The sequence below is a fragment of the Catharus ustulatus genome, chromosome 2, assembly GCF_009819885.2.
Source record: "Catharus ustulatus isolate bCatUst1 chromosome 2, bCatUst1.pri.v2, whole genome shotgun sequence".
Taxonomy (NCBI): Eukaryota; Metazoa; Chordata; class Aves; order Passeriformes; family Turdidae; genus Catharus; species Catharus ustulatus.
In genome coordinates, this window is record NC_046222.1 from 51689105 (window position 1) to 51703420 (window position 14316).

At 39.9% G+C, this 14316-nt stretch overlaps 1 protein-coding gene across 1 annotated transcript in view; it reads right to left on the reverse strand.

The window, feature by feature from the left end:
- The window catches only part of FLT1 (fms related receptor tyrosine kinase 1), a 108448-nt gene that overhangs the window by 75198 nt on the left and 18934 nt on the right, over window positions 1–14316 (reverse strand). Inside the window, exons 4-6 of the mRNA XM_033051785.1 lie at window positions 6789–6913; window positions 1037–1199; window positions 813–949 (exon numbers count right to left, since the gene is read on the reverse strand). Coding sequence (XP_032907676.1) covers window positions 813–949; window positions 1037–1199; window positions 6789–6913 — 425 coding nt within the window. The remainder of the gene's footprint in view (window positions 1–812; window positions 950–1036; window positions 1200–6788; window positions 6914–14316) is intronic.

The window sequence follows — 14316 nt, forward strand, 5'->3', positions numbered from 1 at the left end:
AGCATTTCTTGTTGCTAAGTTGTTTATTTCTGAGGTGAAAAAATGCCAGGGAAAATGGCTACAGTAAGCAATAAATAATTGCATTAATCTTCCCTATATAATGCAATCATAATTTCAGCCTGTGATTAGATACAATGAGTGGCATAATAAATGATCTTGACTTGAATCACCAGCATAAATCAAACTGACATGAAAGGAATGGGAGTTGTAAACCTTAAGCTAATGTCAAATTTCTTATCAGTTTTACACGGGCTCCCTGGCAGTTATTCTGTAAGTGACAAATATTTATGAGGATGCTCCCAATGTGGGAGGCGAAGACCATTCAAGATCATTCCTGTAGTTGTCAAAACAAGAGGATTGTTCGTGTGACACTTAACAAATGAGATTTTGGCTAGTTAAATCAAAATATCTTTTCTAAACATGCTCGAATCGGGTGCCTGACTGTCTGCCAGTCTTTCAAATGAACATGTTGAGAAGACAGTCTCACTGAAAACTTCTATGTCACAGCCTGGGTCGGGGTGATAAATTTTCCCTGTTTCATCAGGTTGAAAAGAAGCTCACAGAGATGAAACAATTCTAGCATTCGCTCTTGATTATGCAACATATCCAGAGCACATTGTGTAAACATGTTTACTTATGAAATTAAGCATCAGAAGGAAAAAAAAGAAACCTTAAGAGACAAGTCAGCAAGGGTCAAAATGATGGAATGCAAACAACGGCAAGCATTCCGAAGCAGGATTCCTCCTGGGATGCTAGATGCAGCATGATCTGTGGGAAACCTCTGGTTTCTTCTTTCCAACCACAGCACTCACCTCTCCGGGGTAAGTCCATGTCATCTGCACTCTGGTGTTCCAGGCTGCAGTGACGGTGCAGTTAATTGCCAGGCTGTCTCCCTTCAGCAGCTTGACAAGACGTGGGGTGCTTAACTGAACATCAAAAATTGTGTTGGCTGCATGTGACAAAGAGGGAGAACAATTAGCAATGCCAGCAGGGCAGGGTGTTTTCTGAGAGGTGGGGAGTGGAGAATGCCACCTACTTTCTCTGTGCGTTAGGTACTTGGTGCTGTACGTGTGCCCACCGACAGTTGTCTCACAGCTCAGGAGTCCAATGAATTTGTAAGTTGCCTTAGGTATTCTGAAGCCTTGCATGCTGTCCCAGATTATTGTCTTGCCATCAGGAGTTAGGGTTTCTCGTGGAATCTGGAAGTGCCAAACATACATCATAAAAACAGCTCATCCACATGTCTACTCTCTAATCAACCTAGCCTAGTGAAAAAAGGGAAGGGGGAAAAAGCACCCAAAAATGCCAATCAACATGAAAAGGATGACATTTAATGATGTGGTTTTTTCAAGTCCCATTTTCATCACAAAACAGAGAAAAAACCTGGGTGAAGAATGAGAATGTTGCATTTGTTTCCAGGATTTCATTATTTACAACAGGATGTAATTTATGACACAATAGATTGACAGTAACATTAGCTTCAGCACTTGGGCTGCTGTTCTGTTGGCTCCTGGTTGGCAGCTAAAGTGCTCATCTCCAGGAGCCTTTGCAATTAAGTGTCCTGATTTCACCACAGAGAAACAAATACACAATTTTCAATGGAGATTGCAAATTAATTTAATTTGCTGTCATTTTGAGGCTTTAGGAAATTCCTGCCAGGATTCAATTCCATACACATCATATTTATTTTGCCTAAAAGACTTAAAAAACAAACAAAAAAACTATTGCCCTGTGGGATCAAATGTTCACTTTGTCAGCAGTACAAGTTATCTTCTACATTATGATCCTTTGCACTTTAAGCCCCATTTTAATAAGGTATCAAGAAAACCTGAAAAATTAAAGCCTAACATAACCATTGAAGGTCAGACAAAACTTCTTGTTTTCAGATAATTCTATTTTGTATACCTTACTGATGGAATAAGTGTCATAATTTGGATAGCACAGAGATCAGCCATGGGTTCAAAGCCTGGATATGACTCTACTTTGATAACACCTGCCTTAATTGTAAAAATAAGATATTTTTCAAGATGGTGCAGAGCAGAGTTGAAATGAATTATGGTCATAAGGAAAGATCCCTGGATCAACTAAGCACCTTGCAGTCCATCACTTCCCACTGTGCACCAGTCTCACTGTGTCCCGTCATCTCTTTCTTCCCCTTTATTTGAGCAGAGGACTTATGTGACTTATGAAACATGCCCTTTCCTTCCTACAAGCAAAGCCAGCATGGGTGGCTGTCAGAGGCTGGGGGAAGCATGAATGTCTGTCTCCTTCCCATGTGGTACACAGCTTCCCTCTGCAATGTGGCACCCTCAATGCTGCTTGCTCAGCCCATGCAGAAAAACACCCTCGAGATTACATTCACTCATCTCGTGCCATTTCCTCCAAAATGACTAAGTGCATGATGAATCAATGAACAACAAATACAGAGTACAAAATGACGTGGTAGAATTCCTTATCTTTACAACAGCCGATAAGATGCTATAATAAGCATGCAAATCACAGGGAAGTGTGCGTAGCACACACACAAGTAAAGCACATGACACTACAGCTTGCTTGCTACTATTCAACAATATCTTGGTCCCTATAAGCCCTGTTGCCATTGCTGCTCTAAACAAAAAAAACCATTCAACTTTGGTTTAACTAGTTCATAGTTATGTTTTCAAGAGCTTCAATTGGATTTTGCTGCTTTGCTGCTTTGGTGGAAACCAAACTATTTCTGAGCATATTTCTGTATAGGTTTTCATGAAGAAAGTGAAGACAGAGGGTCAGAGCCTTCCCAAACTGATATTTCCCAGGGAATGCAGTCACTGCACATTCATTGCTTAATTGATGTACTACTGACTTTGTATTAGCCATACTCCAGGAATACAAAAGTAACCGAAACACTCAGAAGAGTTCTATTTTGCAACTTGTAATTTTGTGAGTTGTCTGGATATCCACTAGGCTTACTTATCCTGGAGGCAAATATTTGCCTGTACAGTTTACTCATCTGACACCTCTCAAAACCACTAGAGCTACATCTTTTCTCTATATTTTTTTTTCAGCTCTGAGACTAAGTTGTTCCACTCAGTCACCTGTGAAAGCATAACACAAGACTAAGTTACTCGAAGGAAAACTTCAGAAAACTGAGGTCTCTGACTAACAAAAGACCACTGTGACACAGCTGGTGTCTGACCACATCTCAAGGGGAAAAACCCAAGATGCTGCAACAAGTCCCTTTTGGAGGGTGGAAGTTCCAGGGCTTTGTCTCAGACGAGAAGATGGATGGAAGTTGGGTGCCCAGCCTACACCCCTTCACAGCTTTACCCTCTCTCCCTGCTTGCTTCAGTTTCTTACCCAGCTCTTCTCTATGCTGCTCTCTGCCAGCCCCATTGGTTCAGATTAGCTGTTTCCCACTCTCAGAGAGCCACAGTCATTCTGCTCTGCCCTAAATCAGCTTCCAGACCACAACTAGATCACCATGCTGATCACTGCAGGGATGGTTCAAGACAGAGGATCCAAGAATCACACAATCATATAGGTTGGAAGGGATCTCCGGAGCTCATTTGGTCCTGTCCCTAATGGAGAGCACAGCCAGTGTAGTTCAAGGCCTTGTCAAGAATCTTGGCAACTCCATCATCACAAAGAGAAGTAGAAAACCTAGGAAGAAACACTGTGCTCTGCACTGTAACAGTGAGACTTCCACTGAAGCAGCAGAGGATAAATTCAGCCACAATAATAGCTTTCAGATGGGAACCAACAGCGATTCAGAGGCATTCAAAGAATCAGCTTGTTGCGACGGCTGCAGTAAACATGGAATTTATTGTCTACATACTAATCTGTGTGAACCATATCACTGTGGTTCCCAGTGCATTCTTGGCCTTTTACCTTCTTTGTACTTTGTTTCAAGTGCAGCTATTTTTGGTATAGGCTCTGCCTCCCTCTTTGCTCAATCAATGTTTTTGGTACCTTGTGGCACTAACACAGTACAGCCACATACTGTGTATGTGCATATGGTCTAGAGTTACAGTCAAGCTGTGGTTCCTTGCACCTCCAAAGGCAAATTGTATTGGAAAGAGACACTAAAATTTAATAAAAACATACATTAGACTCTTAGATGCTTGTCTTTTCTTTCATGTTTTTTTTTCTTCCACCAATTTGGGAAGGATAAGATGGAATTATTAAGAATTCAGATTGTCCAGGTATATCATTCACAACATCTCTTGGGGTTTTTCCACTTTTTCTCCCTTGTACTGAAGCTCATTTACTTCTATTCCTATGAATGTCATGTATTTTATGACAGAGGATCCAAAAGGATTCTCAGTAAACAGATGGATTAAATTATTGTATCAAAACGTGATACTGTCTCCATTTATCAAGATAAGAGCAAGTGAAGAGGTAAGAGAAGTGCACAGTTCACTTGCAATAAGGTTGATCTTATTTTATGGATCATGAATGTGGCTGCCAGGATCATGTTGATAGGAATGATGGTTTCAGAGGTTCTGAATATCTAACTATTAAGCATTAGACCAAAACTATGAATTGATTTCACAATTCTTCATACAAGGAAAAGGCCATCAGCTGCTGCAGATAAAGGTTATATTGGGACCTGAAGGCTAAATTTGAAATAAGAATTGAAAGCTTCATCCCCATTTCCCAGACCATGTTTTATCAGCTTCTTGATTATTGAAGACCCCCCTCCTATGTTGTATTTGATTGCCATGCTATAAAACACAATCTGCACAGCTGTTCAGCCTGAAAATGAAAGTAATAATGTATCTAAAAAGGTTTGACTAAGGTAAAAGATGAAGTTTGAGTAAAAAATAATTCGTAGTGTTGAAGATGGATAATAAACCTTTCCCACATTGGTCCACTAAAATTAAGAACTAGAGCTGCAAACAAATACTGGAGGCAGTGCTCATGCAGCTGTAGGGAGTCCTTCCAGAAGAGAGAGATTATTAAAAATATTTTGCATTTTTAGTTCCTGGCAATATAGAAGGCAGAACCTAATGACACTAAAGCTGGGATTTTCTTTCCAGTTCCAGAGGACTGCATTATGGGGATTATTCCTTTATCACTGATGGAAAACACAAAATAGCTCTTGCCCTTTCTCCAGCAGTAGTATGCCTGCAGCTGTGGAATGCATTTTACGCATCTCTTAATTGCTATGTGAGTAGAACCTTGCTGGAATCTTCATATAAGGGTGTCACAGAAGATAAATAAAGTAAGACATGATGTAATGCATTGTAGCTTACATGCTTCAGGAAATTCTAGGATTAATTAGGGAACACATTTATTTTTCCTGGAATGCAAAACATGTAAGCAACCAATCCTTTTCTTTCAAGAGTTGGCTCCACCTCCTCCTTCTCCTTCTGAGAGTATTACATCTGGTTTTGATGGTGTAAAGTGCCTTACACTAGAAGCCCAAGCTAAAGGCAAGTTGATAAGAAAAAAAAGAGAGTAGCTATGTTTCAATCTTCTCCAAATAAGGAGAATTTTAAAAATATTGTTTAGTAAGAGAAACTTGACAGGAATTTTCTCAGCTAGAAATTTAATCTGCTGAGATTTCAGATGCAACACTACAGTTCCCAAATAATTTCCCCCTTTAAAACACCCCTTCTATGGAATGCTAAATCTCACTCGCTTTTGATTCTACTACCACACAACCTTGTGGATCTTCTTGCAGGAGAACTCTGTGTGTTTGCGTGTTTGTGTGTGTGTGTGTGTGTCTGCACACATAAGGTAACTTCCTGGGTCAGACCACTTTCTTTTCTTTGCATTTTGTTCTCTTTCATGGGATTTAATAGGTGAAAACCAAGCAGCAAAATCAGTATATATAGTGGCAAAGCAGCACTTGAAAGAATGGATAAAATTTGGTGGTGGTGTAAAGCTCTGCAGTCAAAGAATTATCAAAGGCTTGTGCTGCACTAGATAAGCATCTTACAGTGGTATTTGGGAATTGCATTTTAGTCTATAAAGAGACAAACCTCTTTTCCTTTTAACAGTGATGAGCTTTCATTGCCACTGTGTACATAACTCCCTTTATTTAGAAATTAAACTTCTTTGCCACAGCCACCTAATTTTTAAGCAAAAAAAAAAAAAAAAGTAACTTTAAAAAATGCCCCATTCTCTGTCTTGATACCAGGTACTTTATTACATACATATGGTTCAGTTAGCTGTCCATGTAACTCTTAAGGCACCTAGGAGACAAATGTTTTCCCAAAACATGGAAATATCTTTTTTTCCCCCTAAAACTAGTCCCACCACATCAAACTTTGCAGTTTGCCTGCAAAGATTCCCCACAAAGAAAAGCCATCCCTTGTCTAAGTGTGCTCATATGCAAAAGGAAGCAGCAAAGTCTCTGGTGGGAGTGAGGTAGGGCAAAGGCTTGCAGAGATCCTTGTACAGCCACAGCAAGTCTCCAGGGACTCACTGGCTATTCCAGAGGACAGAAGAGGAAAAGGGAGGAAGGGCAGGGGAAGAGGTGGGAGGAAATCTCTTCTCCTAACAAGAAATTCCTTCCCGGGCTTAAGAAACCTTTGCCAGAGAGGATTTAATAAAGCAGTATGAAAAGTTTAAGTTTCTTCAGAAAATTCCCACCCTTTGCAGGAGATTTGATGAAGCCCTTCTATGCAACACAAAATGAAGCCTCCGGGGTTGAAATATTTCTGAACACACCCACACCCAGAAATATCGCATAAGAAATATTAAATTGTTAAAATCTTTCAAAAGCATTACAATAGCTGTAAACAAACAAACAAAAACATCATCCACAGTAACACTTTCAGAGCATGCTTGGATAGCCATACCTTTTTTAAAGTAACAGCAATGTCTGGTGCTGTGACTCTGCATGGAATTATCATTTCTCTTCCTACAGCCATGTTTATTATTTTAGGTATATCACTGTGCATCTCTACAAATGGATTGCTTGTATCTGCAAAAGAAGAAAAATAAAGGTTAATATGTGAAACCTTAAGGTAGTGTATGGGAATTGTAACCCTGCATTCAGACTGAAAAAACAGATTAGCCCTGTCCGTAATGAAAGCTAAACAAAATCCCCAAATCTTCCATTTACTTTTGTCTAAACATGTTCATCAAATTATTATTAAGTATTTAAAGATATATTTATCATTCAATATCAGTGTCAGTATTTTGAAATCTTCTTTAAATTTTGGGACAGTTGAAGTCCATTTTTTCCATTACAGCAATGCCTCTACTGCTGAGATATGTGCTTCATATTTCATGGCATTTGTACCTTTTTATCACCGGGAAAAGTAAATATATAGGAAGGGAGCCAAAATCGACTTATCAGGAACCCCCTGCAAAGTACACCTTCCCGCTGTCTGCAAGGAAATTGGTAGGAAAAATTCACACTGAGGAAGAATCTACTGTGTTTATCCAGTTGTATTTTCATCTCTAAGAATATGGACTAGAGAGAGTTAATTCTTCTCCTCCTTCCCACTATCACAATACCTATGTGTCTCTTTTTTATGTGACAAGGTAAATGAAAATGCCAGGAAAACATCAATTCCTCTTGACTCAAAACTAAAGCTTGGCAGAGTAATTTACCGTCCCTTGAACGATCCCTTTAACAAAGGGCTTTGTCATAAATAGCTTGCGCTGGGAACAGGGAACATTGCTGCCGCTATTGTTCGGACCACTTAACAAAGAGGGGCTCAGGCCACAGGCTCTGGCTCCAAATCTTCTTTGCAGGTGTTCAGATCTGAAGTTTCAGTTTGACTCACATCACAGATAGACTACCTCCAAATTCACATAAGGTTTGGCTTTTAACTCCTAAAAAAAGTGGAACATTAAGATCTGAATTCTGTGCTTATCTACAGCTCTAATGTTTTTTCAGGCAAATCCCATTATTTTCACTCAGTCAAAAATCTTAGAAATAACAATGGAAATCTTTCTTGGATAAGAAATTAGTAAAGCTAGCAAGAACCAATCCCTTATAAAACCTCAAACTGCAACACTTGATTCAAGTGTTCTGGCCCCAAACTTCTGCGTGTTGACCTATGTTCACTCAAGTAGTTCTTCAAGTAAGTTACTTTTGCTTGTCTTTCAAAAGCATGATATGCACTTCCCAGGGTCATCAAACTGTTCTGCCCCTAGGATCCTCTTTTCTTACTATATGCAATAATATTTTTGTTTGAGACATCAAACAGGAAGAGAAACAGATTCTGCTCTAATTTATACTGGTGAGAATCCTAAGGCAGAGGATCTCAAATGTTCTCCAGGATACTGAAAAAGTTTTGCTAAAGTGGTTTAATGAAACTGTTATACAAACTTTCTGAAATGAAAGCCACAAAGTATTATTTAATAATAGGTATTAAATGTCCACTGAGACAGCAAAAGGAACTTATGAGTAATAGAGGATGCATATGTAATAAAAAATGCCCTGAGGACTTGTTAGGCCGACGTTTCCTCTGCAGTACGATTCAAGGAAAGACCAAGAATGAACCTTGGGGAAAAGAACCTTTTTTGTTTCAGGGACTGCAGCCACAGAAGAGGTCACCTGCCCCTTAACATCACCAGACAAACCAATTTACTACTCCCCAAAGACTCATTTGTCTTTGTCACAAAATTAAGAGCTTCTGCCTAAAACCAGCAAGCTTTGCAAAGTGGTTTCCTGTACCATAATCTCCAGATCATTGTAAGTGTGAGGAAGAGCTGTTCTGGGGACTGCCGGTCCTGTCTGCAGACAGAGTATCACTACTGACTGATGCCAATATTGAGGCAGTGGGGGCTGTGCAGCTCAGACCTCACAGGATTCCTGCCCATCCGAAGGCAGGGACAGGAAACCAGCATAAAACACCATGTTCGACTTTTCTTTCTTCTTCTTCTTCGGAAACGCACAGCCACGCCTGGAGAACAGTGCTGTATAAGAGAGGCCTGGTGGCTCTGGTTGCCCTTGGTGGGCTCCCAGGCGCAGTCACAGCTCTCCTGGTAGCCTCCCCGCGATGTGCGCCAGGGCGTCGCCGTGCCCCCGCTATTCGCGTGCAGAGCTCCCATTGACATCACCGGGGACTTCCGCCATGGGCCAGAGGGCAATCGATGGCCCCGAGTGCTCCAAATGCCTTCCTGCTTTTGATTAAAAGAAATACGCATCGTGTTTCCTAGCACAGTTTTGTTTTCATAATGAGCATGGAGGTTTTTCCTGATTCCCTTTGATTTTATTCTGCTTCCATCTTAAAGGCCATAATGGGATGGATACTCTTGGTGCCTCAAGATCAGAATCTGGTGTGGGCTTTACCAGCCTGGATTAGCCAAAGCTGGACACACAGCAGCACCAGGGCAGGTTATGCCATCTTGGCAGGGTTTGCCAACAACATGGAATTCTTCTGTCCCCCAAGCAATAGCTCTCCTTGCAATTTTTTTTTTCCTCTTTCCTTCTCATCACAACCCCAGCTACTACCATTAGCTCCCACTACATTTCCTCCCAATTTCTTCCTGAGAGGAGGTAAATGAACCTTCCCCACATAGCTCGTTGGCAGCACATTTGGCATGACTGAATTTCCCACCAGCAGTCTTTTGGGCCAACTCCACTCAATTCTATGTTCAGAAAGCTCTCAATGTAAAAGGAACATCACACACTGACCTTTCTTGAAAACCACATCCAGGCTATACATTCAGCTTCATTGGGATTTGGAATGGAAAATCTTAAGGAGTTGACCTTATTTTTATGAATTATTGATTTGGGTTTTGGGTAAATTTTGTTTTTTTCTTTTTTCTTCAGAGCTGCCTGTGAGGTTAGCAAAATGAAAGCTGGACAGTCAGAATATTTATGTATGTTAAAGGTTACTTTAAGAATCAGTTCAGTGTATTTTTCAATTATGCTTAGAATGAATGACTATGTGCTGGGTTGACTGTGTTCCTTACAATATCTCTCAGTTACAATCAACATGAAACCACAAAGGGCACTCATGAAATCACAAAATCCATGAAGGTCATTTGCTATATTGTTAAAGAGCATAAATAGCAGCTTTTTTGCTAAGCTGGTTGGCAGCCTGATAAAAACTCGATAAGAGACTTAGCACAAGCAATATTATGTCTGGTATCAGTAACCTGTCTAGGCTATTTATGGGGTTTGCACAAACAACTAAATTAGCCAACACTGAAATGCCAGATTCAGAAAAGATGGAGAGAGTTTTTCTTTCCACAAGCTCCAGCAACTGTTCTTGGGTTTGTTTTGCTTTTAATAATCAGAGCTATGTAAGTCAGAGGACTTACACATACATTTGCAAGAAGAATAGGCTCTGCAGGAAAATCTAAGCTCCTTGAAATCTCTAGAAGCTTATCCTCTGAAGTTTTTCCAAAATACCTACTTGGCTCATCCTTAAGATTCTTTTCAGGCTCAAAGAGGTGAAATATTTTCATCACATTCACATAATTTTCCCTCATGCATGTGAAAAGGACCACAGTCTAGTAAAGAACAGACACGCAGATTTCATTGAAGTTCATGGGCCAATTGCCACATTCCCTTTCCATTGAAAGGATTAAACCTCCTTAACTTTATTTATCTCAGATCAATTATTGGGGCTGTTCAGAAGTCATTCCAAAAGAATCTTGCACACCAAGAGTCATTCCAGCCTCACTTGCACATCTCCATTACAGACGTTTCTCATTGAGCTAGGAGCCAAACTGTTAGTGTTGTCCCTGGTGAGAAAAGGGGAATTTTGCAATGGGACTCATCTGAAGTGTTTTAGACATCTGCTTTACCATGAGATGAATCATGTCCTAGGAAATGTGTCTGTTGAACCGGCTCATACGCCTAATTTCTTAAAGAAAAACAATCCCATTTTGTATGTCTTACTCTAGAAGAAAGGTTGTTTCATTCTTGCCTCATCTTACCTGTAAAATAACACTCTTCAAATAAAAAGTATGTCTAAACCTTGAAAGAAAACCTGAGACATAAAGTATTCCCTATCTTTTTTGTTTTTCTTTCTTTTTACCTGGACTTATATGATTATTAATTTCTATCTAGAGCACATCCAGACACAAAGAATTTCTAATACAATTGTACAATAACTTTTAGGCAAGATTGGTTTGCTTTCCTTTGAGACTAGTTATACTATGCTATCATCAACATAGGACCATGGCACAAATAAAACACAATTAAAAATCTCCAGGAAAAATAGTCGTATTATCCAGGAAATCCACAATGGAGCTATTACTACATTCGGCAAGCAATCCCTAGAAAGGCTAACGGATGTTAGGAATGCTCTTTCAGATGTATTCCTCCACTGTGATGGGTCACCCTGGAAAGGTGTTTGTTTCAGTAGAAGCTTTGGTGAGGGAGAAGGACCATGGAGGGGTGAGTGCAGAGTGTTGGATGCTGCCAAGGGGTCTGCACATGCTCCGCTCGGTGTCCTGCGATACGGAGTCCATGGACAACGCAATGACAAAAACGCGGCAATTATCAGCCATTGACGTCAGCAAGTCCTAGAGGTCTCTGTTTTGTAACAGGAACCTCATTAGAAACTAAAAATGTGTCCGCATACTTGATACAGCTGCAGCATAGTTTAATTCCAGCAAGTTTCCTCTTCATAACAGGAGCGCTATCATAGTATTGACTCAGACGGTATAAGCCAAAACCATACTGCTCATATGTTAAAACTGTGCCAAAAGCAAAGACAAAAAAAAAGGCACAGAGAGGAAGAGTTTCCCAGGCCTTAGCAGGTTCTTTTATCAGTGTGTTATTCATAAATAAGAAGAAAAAGGAAAAAGAAGAAAAATCTCCCTTTCTGTTAGCTCTCAGGGTATTTTGTCTTACTGCTTTTTTTTTTGACCTGTTGAATTATTTTGACTTCGATACTTCTGATCTAAAGAAAACCTCTTGCAGAACTCTTTGGATACCCTCCATGTTCTGCAACAATAGTATCTTTAGGATTACAGGAGTCAATCCATTTAAGCTAAATCTTAAATGTACGTCAGTTCTGGGTCTGGATCCAGCTATGTGTCAGCAGGAGCACCTCCTAGGGAGATGCCCAGGAAGTTCTAAAACACTGCAGAACCTGCAGCATACAGCTTTAGTGTTTGAAAATGAGCTCAGAATCCCAGACATTTTGGGATTTCAAAGGTTTACATTTTGAACAATTCTCTAATAGTAAAGCCCTTCATTTTGGACTGCTGAGCCCAAGACAAAGATCAAACCAAACACATACAACTAGTGGACATGTTTGACATTCTATGCATTGGTGAGCTCTCAGGAACTGTCCCTTTGATTATACAGTTCTGATTTGCCTCACCTGGTTTAAATCGTCTCAAATCAAGAAATTTATTCTAAGCTTTTTCTCCAGATCTCTTGAAAAGTTAGTGATGAAAACAACATACCAGAAGCTCCTTTTGTTCTCTGCTAAGTATAGAAAGAGAATAGATAGCTAACCCAGCCTAGAGGTCTAATTTTAAAACACATCTCATTCTGCAAGGAAAAGTAAGTGACCAGAAGACATACACTGCAGGATTATGAGAAAAGACAAGGAGAGGGAGAAAACTGACAAAGAAATGGGCTATTGCCCTAAAGCCAAATACAGTCTGACTTTGAGAAGTGGTCTGTTTTCTGTTGCAGCAGAATTAAGATTTTACTCTTGTATATTACTAGCCAAAAGCAGTCCTTATCACAGAAAATAGCAACACTTCAACTTGAATCACAGTTTGCTTAAATTAATGCAAAAACCTAACCTTGATATATCAATGTAATTGAACTTACAAGCTTTTCCTCTGTCATACCATGGGAGCAATTGCTCAAAGGCAAGAAATTATGAGAGTAGAGAATTAAGAGTACTACACATTTTTGAAGACTGTGAATGAGCTCCAGCAATTGAAAAGTGCCTTGGAGATATTGGGACAAAGCAAACTGAAAGAAAAGCCCTTAGTACTGTACCCAGGGAAATTTACATAGGATTCAGAACAGCCTGCTGATAATTTGGTCTTTCTTAAATGTCTTTATTTCATCATTATCTCTTTTCAAGCAGAAAATTCCCCATGCCTCGCTGCAATGAATGCAGTGAGCGTTCATTGCAAATCTTTCCTTTTTACTGTCCGGCTGCAGCTCCCTTGCAAAACAAAGCTCCGAGCAGTTTTGGGTCCGAGACAGTGCAGAAATTGGCAAAGAGGTTTTGCTTAATTTCAGATTTTTCCCATGGCTCATGGGAGAAGTCAGGCCATCAGTTTTCTTGAGGCAAAGTTGAAGACTCTTAAGAGAATTAATTTCCCTCGCTTAATGTCTCAATTCCTGAGCTGTGTGGGGTCAAGAGTTGCCGAGACACTCTGTGCACTCACTCCCCTCTGCAACTCAGTAGTGACCTCTCCAGCTGAAAGAAGGGTGGTGTCAGGACTAGCTCCTCCAAGGCAAGTTACCAGCCTGCCTCTCCTTGACCCCCAAAAGCAGGACTTCAGAAATGCTTCAAGTCATCCTGGGACCCGTGGGACTTGCAGTCTCCTTCTCATTGCCTTGTGACTTGTTTTGGTCTATACCAGATCATCTTCTGCTGTAGCATACATTCATCACTGAACCAAAGGACTTACTGGATTTATTGTGGACTTTTTTTTTTAAATCCAGTTCATAGTCAGTATCACTCCAATTTCGGAAATGAAGAACATTTTTAAAACAATAAGTGATGACTTCCTGTACAAACAATATCAACTTTCCTGATTCGGAGTCTGTGTTTGTAAATAGCAACTATTTGTTCTCATCTGCAGCATGCTAAGACATGGGAAACAGGCACCTTGGTGATCCACATGGAGCTAATATGGGAAATGGACTGACACAACGTCCTGTCACAGGAAACAATACAAAACTAGGAGGGACCCAAATTTCACAAATGTTTATTTCCTAAATATCCACAAATTAATGCAAAGTAAAACTAAACTCAGGAAAGAGAGTCTTCGCAGAAGATTTTGTTACCCCCATCTCAACCCCACTTGAGCTAGATAATTTAACTTCATGCATGTTCACAGAAACAGTGACTTACATTAAGAGACAGGTAGAAAAGATATAGTGAGACAGCATAGAGAAAGAAAATATTTTTTCTAATGCTATACTTATCAGAAAGGGTGAGTTTTGGTACTCAGTATCTTGTTTCTTTCTAACTTAACAATTCTTCATGAACCTGTGAAGTTTTGGAAGACCTTTCTTCACCTTAGGGCAGAGTGACACTTTCAATAGGCATTAAATGAGGAGTTCCCTTGCAGTCTCCCTCATTATCCATAGTTTTCCCAAACTTTCAGGCGAGCTTCCTGGGACACAACTAACAATTCAATATTAAGAAGATGGTTTTCAATCAAAAGGTTTGTTTCTTAAATATGTAACTACTTTTTTTTGGCAATTAA